General features: G+C 41.1%; 1 protein-coding gene across 1 annotated transcript in view; it reads left to right on the top strand.

Annotated features, from left to right (window-relative positions):
- ABCB11 (ATP binding cassette subfamily B member 11) overlaps positions 1–27,236 on the top strand; it is a gene marked incomplete at both ends in the record, with an annotated part of 65,372 nt that overhangs the window by 4,799 nt on the left and 33,337 nt on the right. The window contains 11 exons of the mRNA XM_083367507.1: positions 194–242; positions 1,312–1,553; positions 13,644–13,731; positions 14,553–14,686; positions 15,881–16,052; positions 17,412–17,536; positions 18,841–19,015; positions 21,989–22,102; positions 23,880–23,990; positions 24,093–24,218; positions 26,239–26,442. Of these exons, the coding sequence (XP_083223633.1) occupies positions 194–242; positions 1,312–1,553; positions 13,644–13,731; positions 14,553–14,686; positions 15,881–16,052; positions 17,412–17,536; positions 18,841–19,015; positions 21,989–22,102; positions 23,880–23,990; positions 24,093–24,218; positions 26,239–26,442 (1,540 nt within the window). The remainder of the gene's footprint in view (positions 1–193; positions 243–1,311; positions 1,554–13,643; positions 13,732–14,552; positions 14,687–15,880; positions 16,053–17,411; positions 17,537–18,840; positions 19,016–21,988; positions 22,103–23,879; positions 23,991–24,092; positions 24,219–26,238; positions 26,443–27,236) is intronic.

Here is a 27,236-nt window from a genome sequence, read left to right as displayed (position 1 = left end):
TATATATATATATATTTCCTAAATATATTTTATCTGCTGGATTGATTTGAATGGGGGTCATCTGTGAGGCAAATCTGCTAGTAGGAAGATGCTGTCTTCCATCTTGGGATGTTTGAAGGAGGTCCTGGAAGATCTACTAGATAGAAGGAGAAAAGCTACATGTATAATGCCCCGTGTTTTTCTTTCTTTGAAGGCTACCACACAAGAAAAAAGATGGCATTCGAATTGGATTCTTTCAGCTGGTAATAGCATACCTGCTTTTTATTATTTTTCACATATAATGAGAGCAAGGCTCTCAAACATTTCTATCTAGCCCCACCAATTCATCTGTCACAAAACCTGGTCCAATCAAGACAGAAACAAAAGCTCAGTTTTCCAAGAAAGGCATTTCTGTTTATCAGCACTCTGTTATTATATTTATGAGAGCCCTCTTGTTGGAGGCTGAGGCATCAAGCTAGAAATTTGGGGGTCATGAGTTCTGGTTCCACCTTAGATAAAAAGCTATCTGGATGACCAGTCACTTTCTCTCAGCTCTAAGAAGGAGACTACAGCAAAATACTTTTGAAAACCCTTGCCAAGGACTTGTCCAGGCAACCTCTGACAATCAGATACAATTGAACAGAAAGATATGTGTATGCATGTATGCACATTCTGTTAAGACTATGTATCTAACCTGCGTTCCTGTATCATCAGTTGTGAACTATGGTATCAAATCAAGGGGGTGGGGGAAGAGAAGGGAACAGCTGGTCGCTTACTCAAAGCTCAATGTTTACAGACTGAAGCCAGATGCAAAATGGCCGAACAGAAGTTCAGCCTGGAAAGTGGCTTTCAGAATCAAGTGTGAGGTCCCAGTCATTTCGCTACACAAAGCCAAGCCATTTTTCTTCTCTAGATATTCTACTGGTACTCCTCATTTAACAACTGCCTCCTTTAGCAACTCTTCACAGTTACAACGGTGATGAAAAAGTAACTTTGCAATCAATGTTCACATTTACAATCTTCGCAGGTGTCTAAAGCAAAAGAAATCTGAAGATTGTAAGCACAGTTGTGATTTCACTTAACAACCACTTTGCTTAATGACCAAGTTGCTGGACCCAGTTGTGGTAACTAAATGAGGATTATCTTTACAATTATCTGTGCGGGGGATTTAATTGAGAAGGTCCTCGGTTACAAGCTGAAGTTAGGAAGAGGGACATGTTACACCTGAAAGAATGCAATGCTATGCCATTAATAAAAATAATGGACTAGTAATATAAAAGCAAATGATGTGAAAACTACTGATGAACAAACCCTGCCTCTTATCCCTTACAGTTCAGATTTGCTTCTTCGGCTGAGATACTGATGATGCTTTTGGGAAGCATCTGTGCCATTCTTCATGGAGTAGCCCAGCCAGCCATGCTGATTGTTTTTGGGATCATGACAGACACATTTATTCAATATGACATTGAAAAACAAGAGCTGGAAGACCCAAACAAAGTGTGCATGAATAACACAATAGTTTGGATTAACAGCTCTCACCATCAGAATGTCACTAACGCATCAATAAGTTGTGGGTGAGTGAGCACAAAATATTTTCAATTTTATCAAATGGCGTTGGCTCAGTTCTTTGGGAGTTAATTCAGTGGGTTATCTAAATCAGCAAATGATTGGCCTATTTTGGCAGATAATTATTCCATTAAACTGAGTGCTGGATTTGCAGCCTCTGTTATTAGAGAAGTTAATATATTAAAATTGATAGTGTCTGACCACCTTCCAAATCATATGGGTTTAAAACAGATCTTGACACTTCTCCAAAGATAGGAGATATTGCAGCTTACTCAAGAGTTGATAAGCGCTTGTGTTAATAATCTACAGCCACCTACACAGGGGCTAAAACTTAGAAGAACTATCGAGTTTAACAGATTTCAAAATGTTGCATTGTGCAATCACTTTTTTTTTTCTTCGAGATTTGGTGATTATCCTGAAATAAAGAGGAAAATCTACATTGTTCTGTCACCTTTCTCCCTCCCTTCAGTTTCTATTATCTTGCAGGGGAACTAAGAATAATACATCTAGTGTATTAAGTTTCTGAGTCTATCCTTTTAGGCTTCAAATTCTAAAGCCAGAGTGTAGAAACTGATCATCGCAGAACACTTGGCTCAAGATTCAAAAAAACAGACTAAATGTGAGGTGCATTTCATAATACAAAACTTCAAAAGAGTCCCTTGATTCAGTGGTGTAATTGAACCATCACATCAAAGCAGTTTGTAAACCAAAGGGTGGCTTTGCAGATTTCTATGCTGTTGTGGTTGTTATAGATGCAATGCATGTTGCAATTTCAATTCCATATGTGGAGAAGCTGAGGAAGGATTGACTAGTCCAGGGGTAGGCAACCTCGGCTCTTTTATGACTCATGGACTTCAACTCCCAGAATTCCTGAGTCAGCTGACTCAGGAATTCTGGGAGTTGAAGTCCATGAGACATAAAAGAGCCGAGTTTGCCTACCCCTGGACTAGTAGAATCTAGGTTTCTTCTGTGTTGTGGCCACCACAAGTCTTCACTTTCTTTTCGTTTGTGTCGATCAGAGGTCAGAGTTTTCCTGCTTGTTCTGTCCAATTAGCTGTTGGCACTCTGCATATGAGCTCAAGACCGATTAGTACACATTTTGTCCACCACACTGAAATCAAAACCTTGCCCCTTTTTAACGTGTTCGTTACAAATGCAAAAGAAAGGACAGGGCTTCAATTATGCCCAATGTCTTGGTTTTTTTTTTCATCCACTCCCTGTGGATGCCCCTGTTCTTAGATCAGATTTTGAGTAGGCAGTTTCAGTCTTTGGAAAATGACTGAAATAATAGCAAGCTAAAATTGAACAGGTTTGCCCTGGAATCTTCTATTGCAAACTTAAATGAAAACACAGCATTTTTTGAATCTCTGATCTTCCATGTGAACTGAAGTAAGCTGATTTGCCTGGAGCTACAGTAGTCAAGGTGGGGTGTTGGGAGAAGACAGGTTCCCTCTCTACAAGTATTGAAGAATGGGAAATCATTTGGTTGATTTATTGTCTGAGATAATAGCTGAGAAAATATCAAGGTGAGGTTTGGGGAGAAAAAGATTTTGATTTCTGTCTGTTTTCTGTTTTTCTTTCTTTCTTTTTATAAGTTTTCGATTGATTTTCCAACGTTACAATAGTATCTTTGAACAGCAACGTGGTGTCTGGGTTACAATAGTTCCATTTCATACAAATACACATTATTACAAGTCTCCAATTAGTTGTAACAAGTATTTCCTCTCTTATTTTCCTTAAATACATATGTATTCTGTTTTTCTTTCTATAAAGATCCATGGATTACATTAGAATTGGTCCCTAGAGTTGAATTTAGATTTGCTCTGAGAAAAAGCAGATGTGTGTGATATTTTCATCCTAATTTCCCCAAAAGTAAGATTGAAGTAGCTTCAGGAAATTCAGTCTTCCCTACTTTAGCCTAGGAACCTCTGTATTTTGTCAATTCAAGTAACTTGAATTGGAATTGGAATCTCTCTGAACTGAAATTATGGAAAGTTTCATTCACAGTTTTGATTGCAGTCAAATCTTGACTCATTCTCAGAGATATAATCAGAATGATGTTTTGTTAATTTCCCCTGCGTGCAAATGCTCATTTGCATTTACAGGAGGAAGAGGTTGCTGGGAAGATGCTTTGGTTCCTGTTGCCTGAAAAAAGAACTGGAAAAATATCCAGGTGGAATTTTTAAAGGAAATTCTTATTCCCCCCCCCCCCATCATGTCTCTTGTAGACATGGCAAAGAATATGCCTGGCGCTCTATAGCAATAGCAATAGCACTTAGACTTATATACAGCTTCTCAGTGCTTTAGAGCCCTCTCTAAGCAGTTTACAGAGTCAGCATATTGTCCCCAACAATCTGAGTCCTTATTTTACTTACTTGGGCCCACCTCAGGATCGAACTGCCCAATTGCTGGCAGTCAGCAGAATTAGCCTGCAATACTGCATGCTAACCACTGCACCACCATGGCTCATCATGCATGTTGTTTCACCCATTGGGAAAACTCTTTCTATAGTGTGAAAGAGTGACTAGGAAGGTATCAAGGCTAACCTCTGGAATACTTGTAGTATTTTTCCCAATGGGTGAAACCACATGCATTAAAAAGGTTCAATGGCAGATGTTTACGTATAGCTTTATATAATACATGAGCTTAAATATGCTTTTTTCAGTTTTATTTCTTTTGCATAAGGGTATTCTTTATGCTAAAGTTGTTTGTAGCTTTTGTTTTGATTTTTGGGGAAGTATACGAGTTTGGTAAGATTAGATCCTGATGCTTTTGTCATAGTTCCGAGAGATGAAACCCTTCAAAAGAACTTTAAGACATTGTTTTCCTTAAAGAATCTTTTATTCAGGAAACAAAGGGTCAGCACTACATAGTTGAACCCAAAAACTAAATTCCCTTCCCCTGGATACAAAGTAACAAAGTAAAATTCCCACCCCCCAATAAACAGTCATAAAGCACATTCCCCAATTAGTGTGAAGCGTGGGCTTTCTCCTCATCTCGTCAGCCCGCCAAAATGTTATCAGCTCTGGACCCAGTTTGTCATTGGACGGCATAGTTATTATTATTATTATGACTAACTGAACTCTCATTCCAATTCCCCCTCCCAGCACTAACTAATTCTAACAGCACAGAGAAAATGGCTGCATTTTCATCTGTTGTCAAAGCAAGAACATCCGATGTTAGCAGCATTGACAGCATTATTTTACTGTTTTGGGAATAATAAATAAATGTCAGACTTTATATTGGCTTGAAATATAATACAGATAGTCCCCTACTTACAGCCATTCATTTAGTGACCCGTTTGATGTTACAACAGCACTGAAAAAAAGTGACACGACTGTTTAACACACTTATAACTGTTGCAGCATTCCCATCATCCCATGATCAAAATGAGGGATGCAAGGCAGCTGGCATGTATTTATGACAGTTGCAGTGTCCTGGGGTCATGTGATTATCTTTTGCGACATGACAAAGTCAATGGGGGAAGCAAGATTCACTTAACAACCGTGTTTCTAACTTAACAACTGTACTTAACAATTGTAGCAAGAAAGGTCATGAAATGGGGCAAAACTCACTTAACAACTGTCTTGGGCTCAACTGCGGTTGTAAATCAAGGACTACTTTCATTTAGTGAATCAATTTGCTCTGGTAGTTAGAGGCACCAGGCTAGAAACCATAAAACCAATGTAAGTTCTAATCTTGTCTTAGGCATGAAGCTGGATGGATGGCTTTAGCCCAGTCCTTCTCTCTCAGTCGTAGAAATGGTAAACCACTTCCAAAATCTTGTCAAGGAAACTGCAGGGATTTGATTTAATTTAATTTGATTTGATTTGAGGGCAAGACAGACTTGAAGGATGTTTTTTTTTAAAAAAAAAGCAGCTTCTGTATGGAAAAAGAGGCCCAGGTATTTGCTGGTCCTGTTGTGAAAATAAGAGGAAAAAGCCAAGATTATTCTGATCAGGCCCCTTTGTTTGTTTCATTCTTTCTCTGATGTTGTCTGAATGCTATCTTTGTCCACCAAAAACTGAAGCCATTTTGGCAGCTGAAGCCATTTTGATGCTCTTCCATGGGATTTGTTTACCTTGAATCCCAAACACAAATAGAAAGTTGCTGTATTTGGATTTGGGATCTCCAATTGAATCTCCTTGTATTTGCATAGGCTAATGAGTCTGGGGTTTGGGGCAAACTGTTAATCTCTTCCTCCTCTGAATGCAAGTGACCGGCCTATTGCACCTGTTGTAGAATTTGTTAGAAGATGCCAAAGCCAGAGTTGTCTTAAATAAGAGCTGGAAGAATCAAAGTGGATTTAAGAGAGAAGAACCTGTTCTTTCCATTATGTTTGAGTAGGGGTCTTCAAACGTGGCCCTTTTATGACTTGTGGACTTCAACTTCCAGAATACACTGGCTGAGGAATTCTGGGAGCTGAAGTCCACAAGTCATAAAAGGGCCACGTTTGAAGACCCCTACTCAAACATAATGGAAAGAACAGGTTCTTGTGTTTGGGTATATACTTTGCTCTGCTTTTAGTATAGGTAGTTAAGAAGATGCTTGAGTCACCATAGCCTGAAAGAGCAGCTAGACAAGCTAGACAGGAGCCTGCATTTCCTGCATCAGATGAGAAGAGCAGATGTTTCTCCTTCTGTCCTGGCCACTTTTTACAGAGGCACAATTGAGGGCATTTTAACAAATTTCATCACTGTCTAGTTTGGTGGCAGCAGAGCCTCAGACAGAAAGTCCACACAGAGAATCGTAAGGACAGCCGAGAAGTTTGCTTCCTGGTATTCAGGATGCTGCTTATAAGCACTATGTGCTTAGAGCTCAAAGCATTGTTAGAAACTCCACAGGCCCACTTTACGGTCTGTTTCTGTTGCTCCCCTCTGGGAGGAGGTTTCAAAGTATTTATAGCAGGACTACCCAATTCTGTAATAGCTTTGCTCCCTATGCCACCCGTTTGGTAAACTCACAAGATATGTTTTTCTCACCATGCACATGTATACAGTACATAGCCCAAACTAGTCTGTTGTCTCTCTGTGTCATATAATATATGTGGGTATATGCATAATTCTGTATTTATTTATTTTTGTCATATTTATGTAGTGTATATTGGAGGTCGTGACCCTTTGAGAGCTGAATGCAACAAAATTTCATTTTAATGTATGCCGATTAGTGCACATTCAAAGTGACAATAAAGTTATTATTCTATTCTTCAGAGTTTTATGGTTCAGGGATTTTTGAGCACTGTATGCATGGCACTTTTTTTGGGGGTGGGTGGGAATTGCTATAACTGTTTCAGAGTTCATTTAAATGTAAGCTTTTTTGTTTGAAGGACTAGCTTTGTCTCTTTTAAATCTTTGATGTATTAATATGCTGTAACTAAAATTATAATAAGTTGCTTAAGCTTATTTGGAATGAGGGAGTGTGAGTTGCAACAGGGCAAGCCTTATCAATTGATTGTGAAAGGAAGATCAATGATAATGTTACACAAGGTTCTACAGTTTTGTTTTGCTATGTTTGGTAAGAGGGCATGGCTCAATTAGGTGAAGCATCATAGATTAGTTGTATTCCTTGTGGAAATAAAGACACATGGCTAATGTAAGAACAAGCTCTTTGGTTTTCCTGCTTCTGGAAATAAGGACTGACTGATTTTCATCCCACACACCCAGAACCTGAAACATCAGTAGGCGTATTGATAGTTTTATTCATCACAATGGAGAACACTGAAAAGAAATTATGAAAAGTAAGGAGTCTGTCTGACATTGAGAAAGCTGTCCAGAACAGAGCCAGATCCAATTTGCCATGAGGAGAAGCTGGTAAAAGGAATATTGGACCCAGATCTAGCCAGGCCATTGTGGGGGGAAAAAAATAATCCTGGTGCATTCTTACAGCAATAGCACTTATATGCTTATATACCACTCCATGATGCTTTACAGCACACACTGTGTGGTTTACAATGTCAGCATATTGCCCTCAACAATCTGGGTCCTCATTTTACTGACCTTGGAAGGATGGAAGGCTGAGTCCACCTTGAGCCGATCAGGACTGAGCTGCTGACAGTGAGCAGAGTTTGCCTGCAATACTGCTTTCTAACCACAGCTGCTTATGGGAGAAGCCTGGGAGCAGTTGATTGGAATGTTGCCAGCTCCTAAGCCCTTCCCTGTCCCTTCGTGTCATGTGACCTACAAAGAAGCGCCTATTAAGGGAGGGGGGAACTTGCCCTATTTTCTTTTAGTTAAATATCAAACCACTCAAAAAAAAATAATTGGTTAGCCCTTGACTCTTGTATTATATACAGACATCGAGATATTTCCTCTTCAGTCTGAGTTAAATCTAATTTGATTTGCATTGGCCTATCAAGATACGGTTTGGGCAGAAGAATAGGATCTCTATGTTCCTCTCTATGCAAATGAGCATCCTCTTTTAGCTGCTGCCTGTTGCCCAAGGAAGGGGGATGGAAAAGAACCAAGATGAGGCTTTGGTGGAAAAAAATTGAGCTGGCACCACCTGTACTTGTATAATTTGCCACATTCAGCTCTTGCAGAAGTGCAATGGCCACCATAACTTGAAAGACTCTCTAGGATTATCAAAAGAGAGAGGAACATTTTTTAAAAATTTTTTTTATAAATGATTAGTTTGTTCTTAAAGTAAGTCTGGAAGATGCTGGCCTTAGAATTAGGTGAAAGAAGGTTGAAGAGTAGAAACAATTGCTCCAAAGATGCCAACATCTGCCTGCCAAGCCCGGTTCCCTTCTGATACATGCTCAGTTCCCAACCAAAGGGTCTTTTCTTTTTGGGCTAGCTATCACCTGCCAGACAGGTGGCAATCCTGCTCCATATTGGCACAATTTTTCAACCCTGAACCAAATATACCTTTTCCTTTATTCCCCAAGTTGGCATGGTCTTTGAACTCTGATCCAGGAGCATTTTTCCTCCACGTTAGCTTTCTACCAAAATGGGCCCCTCTTTTGGCAGATTCTCATAACTCTGGGACATTGCCATTTGTGTCAAGCAACCCATTTTTGGTTACAGAAGGAGAAAACCCTCTCCGTGGGCATCCCCTTAAATCACAGAAATAGAACAAATCCAGAGGCAATTGAGGTTCTATCCCTTGGTACATGTGCGGGGCACTGATGCATGTACAAAGGGGCGGGGTTTCGATTGCACATTTGCTGCGGCCATCTTGGGCATCCCAGGCTCTTCCGTTTTTTGCCATTTTCTCACAGAATGCAAACAATGCAGTGCTGGCTTAATCAGCTTGCCAATGGCGCTGAGAGCCCTCTTGGGCCGTGTTTCATTTTTAAGATTTGCAGGATGGGGAGGGGTTGAACTGAACCCTCTTACTGGTGAGGATCCTGCTTTTAAAATGGGGTATGGCAAGACTTGAAGAACGTTTTTTTTCTCGGTGGCTTGCACATTTAATTTTATCATTTATTCATTTCCCGCCCTTATTATTTTTTATAAATAACTCAAGACAGGGAACATAACTAAAACTCTCTTCTCCTCCTCCTACTTTCCCCACAACAACCATGTAAGATGAGTTGGGCTGAGAGCGAGTGCCTGGTTCAAGATCACCCAGTTAGCTTTCATGCCTAAAGTAGGACTAGAACTCACCGTCTCCTGGCTTGTCGCTTGGGGCTTTCACCACTAGACCAAACTGGCCCTCTGGCATTGTATCTCACTGGGCCACCATTTCTGCTTTCTTTTGCCGTGTGCCACATTGCCAGTTAGGTAGATCATCCTGACACCCCTCAAAGATCCAGTGACGACGCAGAGCAAATCTTCAGCACCCAACAAGCAGCTTACATGGCTGTTCTGTTTAGAAGCTGCTCAGTCTGGCAGTCCATCAAAGCTTGTGAGGGGGGACGGAGGGCGGCAGACTTGCCCACACACTACACCGAACTTCTTGGTGCCCCAGAAGCGGATGACTGAAGATTGTGCAGCAGGGATCAGATCAGACCTAGTATCCCAGCAGAGCAAGACAGTTTTGGAAAACTTTCAGCTTAATTTTATTTACAGTCAAAAGCCCAAAGTTTTGGAAAACCTATATTTTAAAATTGGAGTTGCCCCTCTTTTTTGGGGGGGCGGCGGGGGGTGGGGTGTCAACCAGCTTCGCTATAGCTAGGCAATGGGGAAGCTGTTTGTTTCTCTTTTCTTTTGAAATCAGGAAGGTGCAGTATTTCCAAAAATGATAGTGATAAAATTATTGAATGCATCCGGCTGATATTTTTTAAAAAATCCCATTTATATCCCACCCTTCTCCGAAGACTGAGGGCGGCTTACAATCTAAGAAGCACAAATCAATGTGCTTAGCAATAGCCTTCATTCTATGTATATGCCTGCTTATTAGGGCTTTCCCCCCCCCAAGCGGCATTATTACAAAGTCAGCTTATTGCCCCCAACAATCTGGGTCCAGATTGATGTCCATTAAAGAGGCTTTAATGTCTGCTATTTTCAGCCTATTCTGCCAAAAAAAGCCATTTCAGTTACTTTGAATTTTCCCCTAAGAGCCTGTGGACAAATATGGAGAAAAATCTTGATGAGTCTCTCTTCTGTATGCTAATGAGCAATCTGTTCAAGAGGTGGGAGAGAAATGCTGCACTCACTGTAGCCTAAAAGGATGTCAGAGGAAGCTGGTATAAGTTGATATAAGTTGAATTATCTTTTTCCACTTTATCATACAAGGTTAGATGATCTGATGGTTAACCACAGGATAATAACGAGTTAGAATACAAATTTGTTTTTGTTATTATTTGGTGGGCTAAATCTTGTAGGTATGGTCTTATTATGTGTGTGGGGGGGGATAAGTAAGATTGTACCAGATGCAAGTTAGTTTTGTTTCTTTTGTAAGTAAGAACAGCTTTATTTTTCCTGAGGGATAATCAGTACTACTAAGACTACCCCCTTCCAATTTGTTTTTCTCTTTGACAACATGAACTCATGGTTTAACATTAGAGCAGGTCAAAACTGATTGTGCCTCTGGGTATACGGCTAACATCCTCTCGTGGTGCCAAAGACTGAAGCAGCCATTAGAATGCTTTCTTGTTAGATTACACATGATTTTCTGGAACTAAAATCTTGAACCATCTGGAATGAAATCCTTTTGCCTTCAAACCTCAAGACTGAACATATCCCTCCTTGCTCGTCCTCGTCCTCGTCCTCCTCGTCCTCGTCCTCATCCTTCAAATTTCCTGTCTTTAAATTGAAATGTGTCATGCCTGATTTCTGCAAGGGGGAGCCCTATCAAGAGGGGGCTTGAGGGGTCCATATCTTTCCCATGCATGCAAGTGAGTGGCCTGTTGAATCTCCAGGAGGCGTTGCTGGGAAGATGCTCGGGTCCCTGCTGCCCAGAAAGAAGGAGAGGCCAAAAACCAAGATGGAGCTTGGGGAAAACACATGTATCTTTCCCTCTTCTTTTTATTTTATGGTTTTGCCTCTTTCTCAAACAGTAAGACAGTTGCCTGACTCCCCCTAGCTTGAAACAATGGTTAGGAATGTGTCAGGGTGGGATCGCTGGATAACTGAGGGGTTTCTTTTAAGAGCGTTTTGTTGAGGAACTAGCATCCTGTACAGTACTTGCTTTTTTTTTTTGCTTATTAAGTTCCTTGTGTACTTTTTCAGAAGTAGTTTTATGCTTGTGATGGGATAGTTGTTTGCTTTCTTGAGTTATAAATGAAATACAGTTTTTGTGATATATGAGTAATTTATTCCTTTCTGCATAAAAAGTTGGCCTGAAATCCTTTTCCAGACATAATTAAATAGTCTTGGAGTTTCCGCAGGAAGTCCTGACTGGGAGAAAGCTGACATTTGTTTAACTCTGTTTGGGAACAAGAGGCTGTGTGTATATCATTTTCAGCCAATTTTGTTCAGAGGGAAAGGGGCACGTCTTAGTCTTCCTGGGGAAAAATGTTGTCAGTGTGAATAAAGGTTGTCAGTACGATTAAGGTGGACTTCATTGGTTTACTTTATAAGCAATCTTCATTTAGTGGCATTTTCGGTTAGAATGGGGATGAAAAAGTATCTTTACAACAACTCCTCACATTTATGACCTTCACAGGCCCATAAAGCAAGCAAAAGCTGAAGTAAGATCAAAAACACAGTTATGGTCTCACTTAGTGAATGTTTTGCTTAACGACTAAGTTGCCAGTCCCAATTTTGTTCACTAAACAACAACTAGCTATACTACCTCTGAGGGTAATATAGTGTATTGAATGGGAAACATTTGTCCAGTCTCAAATATTTAGTGAAGCAACAGAGGCTTTAATAAATCTGGAACTTTGGGAAGCCAATATTAAGCCCTACCTCATTTATATGCAAATCATCAACCTATTGCAGTAGTTAGTGCTGAGAAAAAAACCCAAAGCCAGTGTTGTCTGAAAGAAGAGCTGGAAAGATTTTGAAGAAGAGATCTCTTTTCTTCCTCCATTATACTTAAATATCCCACTGTTTGAATAGATGGCAGATGCTGAGCTTGTCGATCAGAAGGTCAGCAGTTTGGCGGGTCGAATCCCGAGTGCCACGTAACAGAGTGAGCGCCTGTTACTCGTCCCAGCTTCTGCCAACCTAGCAGTTCGAAAGCATGTAAAAATGCAAGTAGAAAAATAGGGACCACTACGGTGGGAAGGTAACAGCATTCCATGCACCTTTGGCGTCTAGTCGTGCCGGCCACATGACCACGGAGACGTCCTCGGACAAGCGCTGGCTCTTCGGATTTGAAACGGAGATGAGCACTGGCCCCTAGAGTCGGAAACGACTAGCACGCATGTGCGGAGGAACCTTTACCTTTACCTTATTTTTTTTTGTCCCTGTACCCTAAAGGAAAGGTGGAGAAAGTATCAGTAAGGGATGCTGGAAAAAGGAGAATATCAGTTGTTTTCTGCTTTGGAATTGTATCTTAAATAGGGGTGGAGTTATTGCTGTTTGGAAAATGGTAGACTCTGGGTTAATATACAAAGAGTGGATTCTTGAAGATGCCTTGATTTCTGTAAGACTAAAATTGTGAAGTTGCTTTGTTAGCAAAATGTAATAATAGGTAAGGTCAGGATAGGCTACAAAAGAAATGCAGAGCTGTGTTTTCTTCATGACTCACGTGTTCATCTTATCCTGACAAAAATTAAAATAGCTGTAGGTGGTATGATGTTTCCTTAATTATTATAGTCAATTGACTATTTTTTTGAATGGAATCTTGAAGCAGGTTGATCACAATTTGGAACAGAGCCATACCCCTTTCAAATCACACATTTTTAATGTGAATCTAATTACAACCAATTTAAAATGAATTTGAACTGGGTGCCCTAATTAACTGCATGTCGATCTTCAAGTTCTCATATCACCGTACTTACTCCGAAACATTTCTCCTTGATGCCCATAGGAAAGAGCACTGTAAAATCAACCTTGTTGAACATATGCAAATGCTGTCCTTTAATTTGTTAGGGAAATCAGAACGGTTTTAATTCCTAAAACTCTAACTGCTTAAAACAGTGTGACTCTTACTGTCATCATCCCGTGAAGATCATAAATTCAAGAGCATATAAATTTTCTGTAGCCTTAGGAAAGTGTCTGTTTTTACAATGCAATCAGTGGCATAGGGCAATGCATATAGGTAATGCATGCTCTTGGATGTTTGGCATTAAAAAGCATCCTTGTCAGTGTTTCTGATGGAAATTAGAGCACTTTTTTGGTTTAAAAAATTGATTAATTTTACTTGCTTTACTCTTTTTGAATAAGTCATCTTTTAATGCCGGTGTGGAGTTACAGAAATAGATACAGTTGCTGGATCCATTTTGTCAGACTACCTGTCTACATATGTCATATTATGTTTTCAGTCTATGCTTGGGCTTATTCTGCCCTCTGTGGATTCTTGACTGATCTTTAGCAATCAATGCAGCTACTGTAGTTGATTGTAAGACAATTCCAGTTGCCATGCTATTTGCTCAGCCAATTTAGCCCACACATTTAAATTGATTCACTGAAATGACAAACCTTAGGATCCCAAAATTATATCCTTCGCTTCTATTTAATTAACCCAAAATAAAATGGGCTTTTCATGGGACTTGGCTCTTGAGATGTTTCGGTCCTGATTAATTTTTCTTCTTTTCTTCATAGGTTGCTGGATATTGAAAGTCAAATGATCTATTTTGCAAGTTCCTATGCAGGAACGGGCTGTGCTGTTCTAGTGCTTGGATACCTCCAAGTCAGTATTTACTTCTAGTCCTTCATTTTTCTCCCCACTCCAGAAGGGTAAAGAAGTCAGCTATTTAACAGCTGAGACTCATGACAATTCAAGACCGTATTTAACATAATTGATTTGGAAATCAGCAACACTTTCTGTATCATATAAGCCATTTTTCTACCATAGACTCCTGAAACAGGCGATTCCTATGTCACTGTTGATTTGCATACATGTTAAATAAGCAATATTAATCCAAGTTGAGTCATGCAAACTACTGTGCATTAATACATAGCCTTCCTTTCTTCTCACTTCTTACATTTATTTTATTTTATTTTATTTTTTTATTTTATTATTTTATTTTATTTTTATTAAATTAAATTTTTACATGCATGGACATCTCTGTGGACAAAATGATAAACCGTGATGGAAATAGGAACTATATGCCTTCTTGATCAGAGACGATTTTTTTGATCAGAAACAAATATCAGCTTTGGGACTAGGGTGACTGAATAGACATCCTTTTACTTATAAAACACAGGGATCCATTTGCAAAACAAGTCCTTCAACACAATGTGTGAGGTAGATGAAGAAAAATGTTATACCGGTATTCTTCAACTTACAACCATTCATTTAATGACCGTTATGATGTCACTGCAAAAATTGACTAACCACCAATTGCAAGATAATGGTAGCAGAAGGCATAAAATCAATGCTAGGAATATTGAGATCGTTTTCCATTTAGCTTACTGGGCCCTCAGTTGGGCATTGTGTTTTAGTAATCAAGGAAAGGTTTGTCTATCTTCTAATAGTGTTTCTCCATCCCACCCAACCCCTTTTGTTAGATCTGCTTATGGGTAACATCAGCTGCTCGCCAGACCCAACAGATCCGAAAAGCCTATTTCAGGAAAATCATGAGGATGGACATAGGCTGGTTTGATTGTACATCGGTGGGGGAACTCAATACACGAATTTCTGAGTGAGTAACTCATGATAGCCACTGATGGGACTACGTATCAATTGGCAGACTCTAGAAAGTCAGTGATTGTTTAAAAAGTTATTTCTACCAGCTTGATTCTCAGCTGTGCCAACTTGTCCACAACTGTTATCCATAGCAAGCCTGCAAATGGCTTTATGAAGTTGCTGTTGACAGGGCCAGCCCTGCCATTATCACCTGCCTGATAGGCCTTGTTTCTTGCCTTGTGAGAACCAATATTTTGTGGGAGTGTTGAGATGTCAATATAGGAAGAATGATAGCGACGACCCTAGACTGAGCAAAGAGTGGTTGAATCACATGGAGCTAATAAGAGAAAGATGGCACTTAGACATTTTTCTAGATTAGAGTTCCCCAATCTTTCCGGCTTTGCGTACTGGTGGGGGTGGGGGGGAGAGGGGATAATTGTATGTGAGTGGCTCAGCTTCCATGGCCTGGTTCCGAACAGCTCACAGTCTAGTAGTGGGCCATTGCCTGGGGGTTGGGGACTCCTATTCTAAATGGATAAAAATGTCTGAGGAAAGGCCATCTGGCCAGATGATTGCAAAGAAATATGATCCTTCAACAACCCCCCTCCCCCACATCCAGTCAAAACTAATCCTTCCATCGCCCCCACCATCCTGCCAGAACCAGTGAAGTTTCCTGGATGAGAAGCGAAACATCTTCCTCAAGGAAAAACAGTCCAGTTGCCTTTTGAAAAGGCAACTTTGAGACAACTATGAGCTGGATGACTGAGAATCTCCACAGATGTCCATCTGGTCAGGCATTCTTCACAAGCTGTTAGTGCTTTACGAGCATCCATGCAAATGTTATTTTCCCCATCTTGGCCTTGTTAAGTAGAATCTCTGCAGAGGGTCCAACCAATTGTCAGCTACTGGGGTGGGGGTGGGAGGATGAAAAATAGAAGCTTACATTTCATAACATGTAGAATCTTGGCGGGAATACTCCAGCGGGGCAAAATACTTGGAAATATAAGACCTTCTGCCTGCACCACGTTTAAGGTTAATCTTACATACAGGAAATAAACTCCCCAGGTAAAAGAGTGAATAATTACCACGATAAATCATTCTCATCCACATTTTCCCCAGCGTAGAAAGGAGTGATACCGTTTTGTGCCCGTTGGGAATTGTAATGAACGCAAAATGTATCTGCTGCTTCAATTTTTCTTGTTCTCCACAGTGACATTAATAAAATAAATGATGCTATTGCTGATCAAGTAGCCATCTTTATCCAGCGCTTCACCACCTTTGTTTGTGGATTCCTGCTAGGATTTGTCAGAGGCTGGAAGTTGACCTTGGTTATTATCGCAGTCAGTCCCCTAATTGGGATCGGAGCTGGCATAATTGGCCTGGTACGGAAGAATGGCATGTCTGTTGAAGGGGAGTTCCTGAGGTTATTTAGAGGGAATTGGGGGAAATTGGAAAGGGGGGGGAGAGATTCCTCCAATTGGGGGAAATTGGGGAAAGATGTTCAAGTTATTGACCATTTCAGGAAGTGCCTTGGTAACCCTCCATCAAACCATTTACCAGTGCTTTTTCTTTTTTTAAAAAATTAGCCGCCATTTATTTGGCACAATTTCTCAGCAGTAGTTTCTGTTGTTCCTTATAAGAACTGATAGGTGGGGCACCTCAAGGAATCATTGGCTTGCCATTGCTTTCTTCCTGAGGGCTGAGATGGAGAAACTGGCCCAAAATCATTTAGTGGGCTTCGTGCTTAGGATGTGACTAGAACTCACAGTCTCCTGGTTTCTAGTCTAGTCCCTGAACCGCTACCCCACACTGGCTTCCATATGCATATACACACCAACATTTTTTTGTTTCATGCAGTTGACGAGCCATGGTGGCGCAGTGGTTAGAATGCAATACCGCAGGCTAATTCTGCTGACTGCCGGCTGCCAGCAGTTTGGCAGTTCGAGTCTCACCGGGTTCAAGGTTGACTCATCCTTCCAACCTTCCTAGGTCGGCAAAATGAGGCCCCTGATGGTTGAGGGGGGTGTAATATGCTGACTCTCTAAACCGCTTAGAGAGGATTGTAAAGCACTGTGAAGTGGTATATAAATCTAAGTGCCATTGCTATCAGAGAGCTCTGATGTATGACAGCTTATACTACAGAGCATGGAGTCACCTTTAAAGCATCTTGCTACTCTTTGCTGCTTCATAAGTCAAGGCTGAGTCAGTGTTCCTTGTTTAATCAAGGTGGTCATCTCCTTGGATTTTATAACTGTAAAGCAGGGGTGTCAAACTGCTGCACACAGGCTGGATGCCTTATGCTGAAACCCCGCTCACCCCATTGCCGGCAATGGAAAAAAGTCGCGATACGTGTCACGTGATGTTGCGAGTTTGACACCCCTGCTGTAAAGGCAAGCCTTTAATTCATCTCAGCTGTACCTACATGGAAGTCCTCTGCATAGCCAGAAGGTTGAGAAAGCCTTCCTAACAAACAGGTTCCCCAAAGGCACAAAATATTGTGTTGACCTGCTCCTGAGTCTGATTTCATTAACTAAGCAAATTAGTTAGACCAGCAGTTGTTTTTTTTTTTAACTTGGCCATTGAAAAACGTCCAGAACGGGAGTGGAAGTTCATACATTTTATAGTAGCAAAATCTAAAGAAAACCACTTGAGTTCAGTTTTGGCTTATATAGCATCAACCTTTTAAAAAGCGCCTTTGTGCCACATTTGTTCTTCTGACTTTTGTTTCTGTTGTGTTGAAGTCTGTGGCAAAGTTGACGGGTCTAGAGTTAAAGGCTTATGCGAAAGCTGGAGCCATTGCTGATGAAGTGCTCTCCTCGATCCGAACTGTGGCTGCTTTTGGAGGAGAAAGAAAAGAGGTTGAAAGGTTGGTTATATATCAAGGTTGCTTCTGAGCACTAAATAAGGTGACGGAATCAAAACAGACCATTATTGCTTAAGTGTTAAAGATGAATAATAACATATCATGACAATGGAAAACAAGCTCTTTCTTGAAGGAATAAACTTAAGCGGTGTCCAGGAATATTTTTACTCTAGCTTGTGCCAGTTGCATAAAATGGGAAGGATGTCCTAAGAGTTTCCTCAGATTTAACTGCTTTAATTATACCAGCAATATTGTAGAGTTGGCCATGTATTAGCTAGGTGAGCATGTGCTGCCTGTCACACAGCCTTCACTTTAATTAGACTAGCATCCGATATGATGGTGATCCCTCTTTTGTTGCCAGTATCAAAGTCTTTTTTAGCTCACCTGGAGTCATCAGAAAGCCATCTTGTGCTTTGCCTCTGGGATCAAAATGGTTTCCTGTGGCATTTTCAGTATTAATTCAAAACAAGACCTGGACATGTGTGATGGGGACCTAGAAAGCAGCTTTAATCTAAATCAGTCTTGTGGTTCCCCTAATTCGCTGTTTTACAAAGTGGATGGCTTCATCTATTATGCTTTTGTAAAAACACAGAGTTAGCCTTGAATAATGCAACCACCATTAGAGAAACATCTACTTAGCCCAAAAAGAGGGGGTATAGAAGAAACTCAAGTTTCTTCTGTCTTGACTTTCTATTGTTATAAGTGGGAAGGAAAGAGAATCTCTCTCGGACTTACTTTATTGTTATAGAATATAATAACAGAAAGCAGAGTGGTAGGCCTAGTAGAAAGTAGGCCTCATGGTGTCTGATTCCTACCTGGCCTACTTTGAATGGCTGATAGTGCTAGGCCAGGGGTAGGCAACCTCAGCTCTTTTATGACTCGTGGACTTCAATTCCCAGAATTCCTGAGTCAGCATAGCTGACTCAGGAATTCTGGGAGTTGAAGTCCACGAGTCATAAAAGAGCCGAGGTTGCCTACCCCTGTATTTAACCATAGTTTCTTGATTAATATATGCAACAAATAAGGTTGAAAACCAAAGGTTAGTAACCACAATGGCTGAGCTCATGCAACCTGCTAAACCAAAATTAAACAGATATAGCTTAGCCTCATATGCGTACCCAGTCACGGATAGGCCAGCAAATAATCAGAGTTTAGGCAAGGGTCTTTTCCAGTCTTTCTTGGGAACGCAAAGAATGGACTGTGACACCACACTTCCCATAAAGCCTCCCAGTTCTTATTTTTCAGCAATGAAAGCTGCCAAATGATCCTTTTAAATGTGCTCTTCCCAATTTTTTTTCTTTCCTCAGATATGACAAAAATCTGGTGTTTGCTCAAAACTGGGGGATCAGAAAGGGAATCATAATGGGATTCTTCACAGGCTACATTTGGTGCATCATTTTCCTGTGTTATGCGCTAGCCTTCTGGTATGGCTCAAAACTTGTCCTTGATGAAGAGGAATATTCTGCTGGCACCCTTTTGCAGGCACGTGCTGTCTAAAACCTTTCCTCCTTTGAACACAGTCATTTAAATATGGGGAGAGTCAGTGACACCCAGAAGCCCTTCACTTGCTACCCAACTGCTTGGATAGATCCTGGAGTGGATTATTTCATAAACCTAACTATTTAAAAGGGACGCGGTGGCTCAGTGGGTTAGGACGCTGAGCTTGTCGATCAGAAGGTCGGCAGTTTGGCGGGTCGAATCCCGAGTGCCGCGTAACAGAGTGAGCGCCTGTTACTCGTCCCAGCTTCTGCCAACCTAGCAGTTTGAAAGCACGTAAAAATGCAAGTAGAAAAATAGGGACCACTACGGTGGGAAGGTAACAGCGTTCTTCATCTCAATCAATACAATCAGAATAGAGCTGGAAGGGATCTTCGAGGTCTTCTAGTCCAGCCCCCCTGCTCAAGCAGGAGACCCTATATCATTTCAGACAAGTGGCTATCCAGTCTCTTCTTAAAAACCTCCAGTGATGAAGCACCTACAACGTATGGTGGCAAGCTGTTCTAGTGATTAATTGTTCTTACTGTCTGGAAGTTGCTCCTTAATTCCAGGTTGCTTCTCTCTTTGATCAGTTTCCAACCATTGTTTCTTGTCTTGCCCTTGGAGAATAATTTGACCTCCTCTTCTTTGTGGAAGCCCCTCAAATACAGGAAGACTGCTATCATGTCGCCCCTATTTCTTCTTTTCTTTAGACTAGCCAAACCTGAGCCATTCTTCATATGTTTTAGTCTCCAGGCCTAATCATCTTAGTTGCTCTTCTTTGCACTTTTTCCAAAGTCTCAACATCTGTTTTGAAATTTGGTGACCAAAACTGGATATAGTATTTCAGGTGTGGCTTTATAAAGCCACTACGGTGGGAAGGTAACAGCGTTCCGTGTGCCTTTGGCGTCTAGTCATGCCGGCCACATGACCACGGAGACGTCCTCGGACAAGTGCTGGCTCTTCGGCTTTGAAACGGAGATGAGCACCGGCCCCTAGAGTCGGAAACGACTAGCACGCATGTGCGGGGGAACCTTTACCTTTAACTATTTTTTAAAAAAATGGTTGACCTCTGTAGATAGCACTGAGGTAGCCATCTGCTTGGAACCTGCAAAGTACAAGAAGAAAAGCCATCCGTTTGGGTTTTTCCATTTCTTTTGTCCTGCCACAGCATCCAGTGTTTGCAAAAAAGATTGGTGACAAGCCCAAATGAAGTGAAATTTTCAGAGCATAAACGCGAAAGGGCGAGTGGCAGAACCTTTCCGCTGACTCCAAGGGCTGGGTTGGATCTAAGCCCTGAGGATGCCAAGTCAGTTTCACCCTTTAGAAGGTGGTTCTGGTAGGGATGATTACAGTGCAACATGGGTACTGTTGGCGGACCCTTTCCAGGACCTTCCATTTTAATGCTGTGCAAATCACTAAAGGCGCTGCTTCCTTTGGAGACAGAAATGAGGCATCTCTTTTCCAGCTGTAAAAGCAGCTGTGCCTTTCACAAAGTCCAAGCAGCTGCTTCAGAAGTGATTCTCAGCTGCTCTCATGCAGAACCAGTTGACTTCAAGCCACTACTTTGCCCAGCCTTGCTCAATTCCATGTCCTTTCTGCCCGATGTTATTCCCATCCTGCTGTTGCAGTTTTGTGGCCCAGTGGCCTTGCATTGTCGCTAAGCATGTCTGCTGTAAATAGATCTGTTCTGGGGAGTTGGGGAGCTGTTTCTTTCTTTTCCTGAAGGTGAGTTGAATTTCTGTAGGCCATGCAATTGAAGCTGGTTGTTGTTGTTGTTAGTTGCGAAGTCGTGTCCGACCCATCGTGACCCTATGGACAACGTTCCTCCAGGCCTTCCTGTCCTCTACCATCTTCTGGAGTCCATTTAAGCTCACGCCTACTGCTTCAGTAACTCCATCCAGCCACCTCATTCTCTGTCGTCCTCTTCTTCTATTGCCCTCAATCTTTCCCAGCATTAGGCTCTTCTCCAGTGAGTCCTTCCTTCTCATTAGGTGGCCAAAGTATTTGAGTTTTAGCTTCAGGATCTGGCCTTCTAAAGAGCAGTCAGGGTTGATCTCCTCTAGGACTGACTGGTTTGATCGCCTTGCAGTCCAAGGGACTCGCAGGAGTCTTCTCCAGCACCAGAGTTCAAAGGCCTCAATTCTTTGGCGCTCAGCCTTTCTTATGGTCCAGCTTTCATTGCCATACATTGCAACTGGGAAGACCATAGCCTTGACTATACACACATTTGTTGGCAGGGTGATGTCTCTGCTTTTTAGTGTGCTGTCTAGATTTGCCATGGCTTTCCTCCCCAGGAGCAAGCGTCTTTTAATTTCTTGGCTACAGTCCCCATCTGCGGTGATCTTGGAGCCCAGGAAAATAAAATCTGTCACTACCTCCATTTCTTCCCCATCTATTTGCCAGGAATTGAGAGGGCCAGATGTCATGATCTTGGTTTTCTTAATGTTTAGTTTCAACCCAACTTTTGCACTCTCCTTCTTCACCCGCAACAATGCTTCCCTATTCTGTACTGCCATAAGACTCAGTGATTAGTTCATTAGAATAACAGAGTTGGATGGGACCTTGGAGGTCTTCTAGTCCAATTCCCAAACCTCCAGTGAAGGAGTACCCACAACTTCTGGAAGCAAATCGTTCCAAGGATTAATTACTCTAACTTTCAGGGGATTTTTCCTTCGTTGTGTAGATTGGTTCTTTCTTAGTACGTACTGTGTATTTTCTAGATCTCTACAACTTGCTTTGAATTAAGGGGCCAGCCCCAGACTTGGAAACTGAAATGGTTTCACTAGGCTAAAGTCCCTTTAATTCTGTTCCTGCCTTCTAATAGAGAGGAAGAGCATCTTGGATGTTATTTTTCAAAAGAACAAAGGTTTTTATCTGCCTTCCAGAAATACCACTTTGGGGCATATATATAGCTTCTGGTTGTAATTTAGTATTGGCATGCAGAAACTAATTTTTTTTCCCCTGTACCCTTCTCAGGTTTTTCTTGGCGTCCTAATAGGTGCCTTAAATCTTGGACAAGCATCCCCTTGCTTGGAAGCCTTTGCAACAGGCCGGGGGGCTGCCACAAATATATTTGAGACAATAGATGAAGTAAGTAACTGCCGCTTGCTTTTGGGGGGGGGGATGAGGAGAGCTTCAAGGAATATAAAGTAAGCTTCTGCCATGAGTGCAAATTAGAACTATTATAGTGATTAGAAAAAATTGATTGCAAGTTAAAGCAAACTAGTATCCTGCCTTACAAAGAGTGCATTCATCCAAATGACATTCCTAAGTAATTTTCTTATGAATATTCAGCTTCTCACTGAGCCCCACTCTGTCTGTCAAAGAGGGCTATACTTTATAAGGTACCTGATCATCAAGAAAGGCAGTGAGGCAATTTGCAAATTAAGTGGTTTTAGGAACTAAGTCATTCTGGCCCCTCAGGCATGTGATTCTAAGAAAGAAAGAGAAAAAAAGGAGGCCAGAAACTCCAAGAATGAAATTAATATGTATGGCACTGCCAATGCTTCAGAATTTCCCAAGGGGGAAAAAAACAACACTCATTAAAACTTTCCTACAATAATTCTGTGGATACCAACAAGCTATGGCTGTAGAAGTCAGTGATATTCTATTAGTTTTATTTTTTGCTTTGCCAAAAATCAGTGAAATGCATATAAATAGGCAATTCTATGTATACTGAACAAAGCCACTGTGGACGTGTGGTTAAGGCATCAGGCTAGAAGTTAGGAGACCGTGAGTTCAAGTCATGCTTGAGAGCCAAAGCCAGCTGGGTGACACTAGGGCTGCTCATTCTTGCTCAGCTCTAAGAAAAAAAGGCCAGGGCAAATAATTTCGAAACAATCTTGCCAAGAAAACTGCAGGGATTAGACCAGGCAGTGCTCAGGAGTCAGAAATTGACTTAAAAGCATCAAAACAAATCCATATAAAAACATATACTGATTTGTTTATTTAAGTAAGTCTTTTCTGCATTGGAGCACACAATCCAACTTCTGGTCCACCTTAAGCATAGAACCTGCCTGATGACTTTGGGCTTGTCACTCACTCTGAGTTCAACCTATCTCATAGAATTATTGTGGGTGAAATTCGGAGGAGTGATTCCTATGTGTGCCACCTTTTGTTCCTGAAAATAATAATAATAATAATAATAATAATAATAATAATAATAATAATAATAATAATAATAATAATAATAATAATAATAATAATAATAATAATTTTATTTGTATACCGCCCTTCTCCCGAAGGACTCAGGGCGGTGAACAGGGCAAACATATAAAAATACAAAGATACAAAAGTTAAAAAAGAATTAAACGACTGCCCAGGCTAAAACAATAGGTAAAAATATTTACAACAACAATAAAATCCCAACCCATCCCCCATCAGGCCAGGCCGGCTTGTTCGAACAAATGAGTCTTCAGATCGCGCCGGAAGGAGCGAAGGTCGGGCACCATAAACTAGCAAGCCAATCATTTGTATGGTCTAAATGCTCTGGGTGCCATGAATGGATGGTATAAAGCAGTGCTTCCCAACCTCGGCCACTTGAAGATGTGTGGACTTCAGCTCCCATAATTCCCCAGCCAGCCAGGTTGAGGGTGGGCCCTGGATGGTTACATCTAGGGTTTCACGAGTTTCTCTAGCGAGAAACTAGGGGATTTACCGAGACATTCATGGAAATGTTAAGTACTGAGTTGGGAGTGGAAATCGATAAGAGATGGAATCGCCACAAGGGCATTTCTGAAGGTCTGTTCAAGGTCTAAGGGAGGAAAGATAAATCCTTCAGATGGAGAGGTGAAACTAGCTACTCTGTACTGAAAGAAAGCTTCTTGAGAAAAAAGCAGATTGAGCGATCTGATTACTTCTGCCCCAGAAACCTAGAATTGACTGTATGTCAGAAGATGGCTACAAACTGGACAAAGTCCGGGGTGAAATTGAATTCCATAATGTAACCTTCCATTACCCATCCAGGCCGGACGTTAAGGTAAGAACTCAAAGGTTCTAATTTGCAGCATTGCCATAATTTACAGATACCTAACTAGGCCTTTTCAAATGCAATGCCATTTTCTTTCTTTTTTAAATCCAGATTTTAAATAACCTCAGCATGATTATCCAGCCAGGTGAAACCACAGCCTTTGTTGGCCCAAGCGGAGCAGGAAAAAGTACCACAATTCAGCTGATCCAGCGCTTGTATGACCCTACAGAAGGCATGGTGAGGCTTTGACCTAACTCTGCCATCTTTCTTTCATTGGAAAAAAAATCCCGAAGCTTGATCCATTCTTGCTGCAAACCTATGTTTGCAGTTTACCATGACGCCATACCCTTAGCCTCCTCTAATCAGCCGGTCTTTGAACTCAAAGAGCAAAATAATCATTTATTTACTGAACTCAAATGGCTACCTGTCTCATATAATGATCCTAGCCAGCCCATAATAATCAACACCAACAGAGATAGAAATAGAACTATCTTTCCCACCAGGTGCCAGGCCAAACAGCCTCCCAGCTCAACCTCCATCCAAGCGCATCTCTTCATGGCCTTCTGAATGTTAAAAGGGTAGGGAACCCTTGAATCTCATGGAGGAGGCTGTTCCAAAGGACAGGGGCAGCTGTTGAGACAGTGTGCCTCTAAGGTACCACCAGATGACAACATTTAAGGAAGGGGACTGGACCGTACCCACCTAGCAAACCTAGTAGGATGGGAAAATCACCTCAGGGACTCCAAACATGTCAAAGAGGAATGAGGCCACATCCATATTTATATGAGAGATGCCTGGGTTTCAAAACTGGGAATGGAAAACTTTGTTCAGCCTTGTGATTCCCCTCCCCACCTCACCCCGCCCCATGTGCACATCTCTGAGTGCATGGAAAGGCATCGTGTCATTGGCATGCAAAATGAATGGAGATGTTTTCCACTGTGTAATACATGAATAGAATACATTCTATGAATGGGATATTTGTGCAAACGGAAAAATGTATCTTGGCCAGCAGTTCTGTCAGGACTCAGATCAGTTAAATGTCGTACTTTGTGGTAAGCTTCATGAACCCTCATTAAGTCAGAATTTTCTAAACTCTGATTTTCTTGAGGAAGTTAGCTGGGTACATCTATTTCATTAGGACAAAATGAAGAAGAAGAAAAATCCATTATGTTGTGCTCCAGGATGTGGCCCAATCCATCCGTATAAAAATATTTTTAAATTCTTTTCACGGTCTTTTAATATCCAATCCACCTAGATAAATGAAATTATTAAGTAATATTATCTCACAGGATTGCATCTGAATTAAAATGTCCAATAAAAAGAACATTAATCTCTGGGAAATTCAGAATTGGTTTGCACAGCCATCCTAAATACCGGTACCTAGAATTGTATCATTGCTTGTTTCATTTCATTGCTAACCAACTCTTACATATTTTACTAAGGAATTAAGTATATCATTTGTTCTATTAATGACAACTCCTGGGGTTCTTCCATAGGATACATCTGCAGAGGCATATCAATACAATGATCAGAATTCAAAGAATTGTGAAGCTAATGCCATGTGTCCAGAAAGACCTTGTGTTATTCTTACTTCCCCTTCCCTGCAAGGGATGCTCAGAAGTTCTAGAGCAAGGGGTCTTCAAACCTGGCCCTTTTATGACTTGTGGACTTCACCTCCCAGAATTCCTCAGCCCGGCATGCTGGCTGAGGAATTCTGGGAGTTGAAGTCCACAAGTCATAAAAGGGTCAAGTTTGAAGCCCCCTGCTGTAGAGCAGGTTATGTTTGAAACCAAGAGACATTCGTTTTTCTTTCCATGTATATATATATATACATCTGAACTAGACTGTGTTGTTTCTCTGGGCCACATAGGTGTGTGCATCTGGGTATATGCATAATTTTATGTATTTGTTTATTTTGTCATAGTTATGCAGTGTATATTGGAGGTGGTTACCCTGAATGCAATGAAATCTCATTTTAATGTATGTTGATTTGTGTACATTTAAAGTGACAATAAAGTTATTCTGTTCTGTTCTGTTCACGTATGGCTTGAGATTAAGGGAAAATTGTGGAAAATTAATAGGCTAGACTTAGCCTCAGTAGCTGTGCTTCCAGGCATTGTATGTAGGAATTAGAAACGAAGCTGGAAGCAGCAGAGTATAATGCTGCTGTTTTAAGAAGTTTCCTGTTAAGAGAGGAAGATGCGGAATTGAAGGTGCAGGTGGCCATAGTCTTTACCTACAAACTGTTATTGTGCAGGTTACCCTGGATGGACATGACATTCGTTCCCTTAATATTCAGTGGCTGCGTTCTTTGATGGGTATCGTGGAACAAGAACCCGTCTTGTTTGCCACCACAATAGGAGAAAACATCCGCTACGGTCAGGAAGATGCCACTATGGAAGACATCATCAGAGCAGCCAAAGAAGCCAACGCCTACAACTTTATCATGGATCTGCCCCTGGTAAAAGGAACTCCATCCTATCCCTTCTCAGTCCTCTGCCAAGATTGCCTCTTAGACCACATCTGCGTAGTTTGAAATCACTAAGTCAGGGGTTGGCAACATGCTGTCACTCAATATTAATTTGGTTAAATGATCACTTCTAAGAAATGACCAGCATATCAAGACCTTCTTAAAGCTTAAGAACCCTTGCACACAATCTCTTGATGAGATTGTCCATACGCCCAGAACTGCCTGTACCTAGCTAATGGTTAGCAGTACTCAATGTAATGATCTATCTAAGGATTGTTTGTGTATCTAGTGAAACTTTTCAGACCATTTCTATTTAATAGCTTTGCATAGTACAACATACAGGGTGCTTCATCTTATCCCTGCTGAAGCCACTTACACCTGGGGTAAAGGACGGTAGAAAACACATTGCTTCTGGTGAAGGAATAGAGGTGAACCAGTCTTTTTTTTCACTAAGATTTTTCCTTGAAAAACTCTTAAAGGAGATTAAAACAAACAGAGCAGCTGCAGGAAAAAAAACCCTCTTGAAATCATAATCTATATGTGGATATGCACGTAAGGGTTATTATGCTTTATCGTGCATGGGTAATTATACGTGAGTTAGAGTTATTGTTATTTTTTTCCCATGGAAATGGAGGATATATATAAGAGTGCTACTAAAAGCTGAATTCGGTAGTCAATAGTATCTTCAGATCTCATACATAATACATAATAATACATACCATGTCCAAATTCACTGCGATTGTTTTCAGGAATGATGACTTAGGAGTTAGACTTGATCTAAAGCA

The sequence above is a fragment of the Vipera ursinii genome (genome assembly GCF_947247035.1).
Source record: "Vipera ursinii genome assembly, chromosome: 1".
Taxonomy (NCBI): Eukaryota; Metazoa; Chordata; class Lepidosauria; order Squamata; family Viperidae; genus Vipera; species Vipera ursinii.
This window is presented reverse-complemented; position numbering and strand designations above follow the sequence as displayed.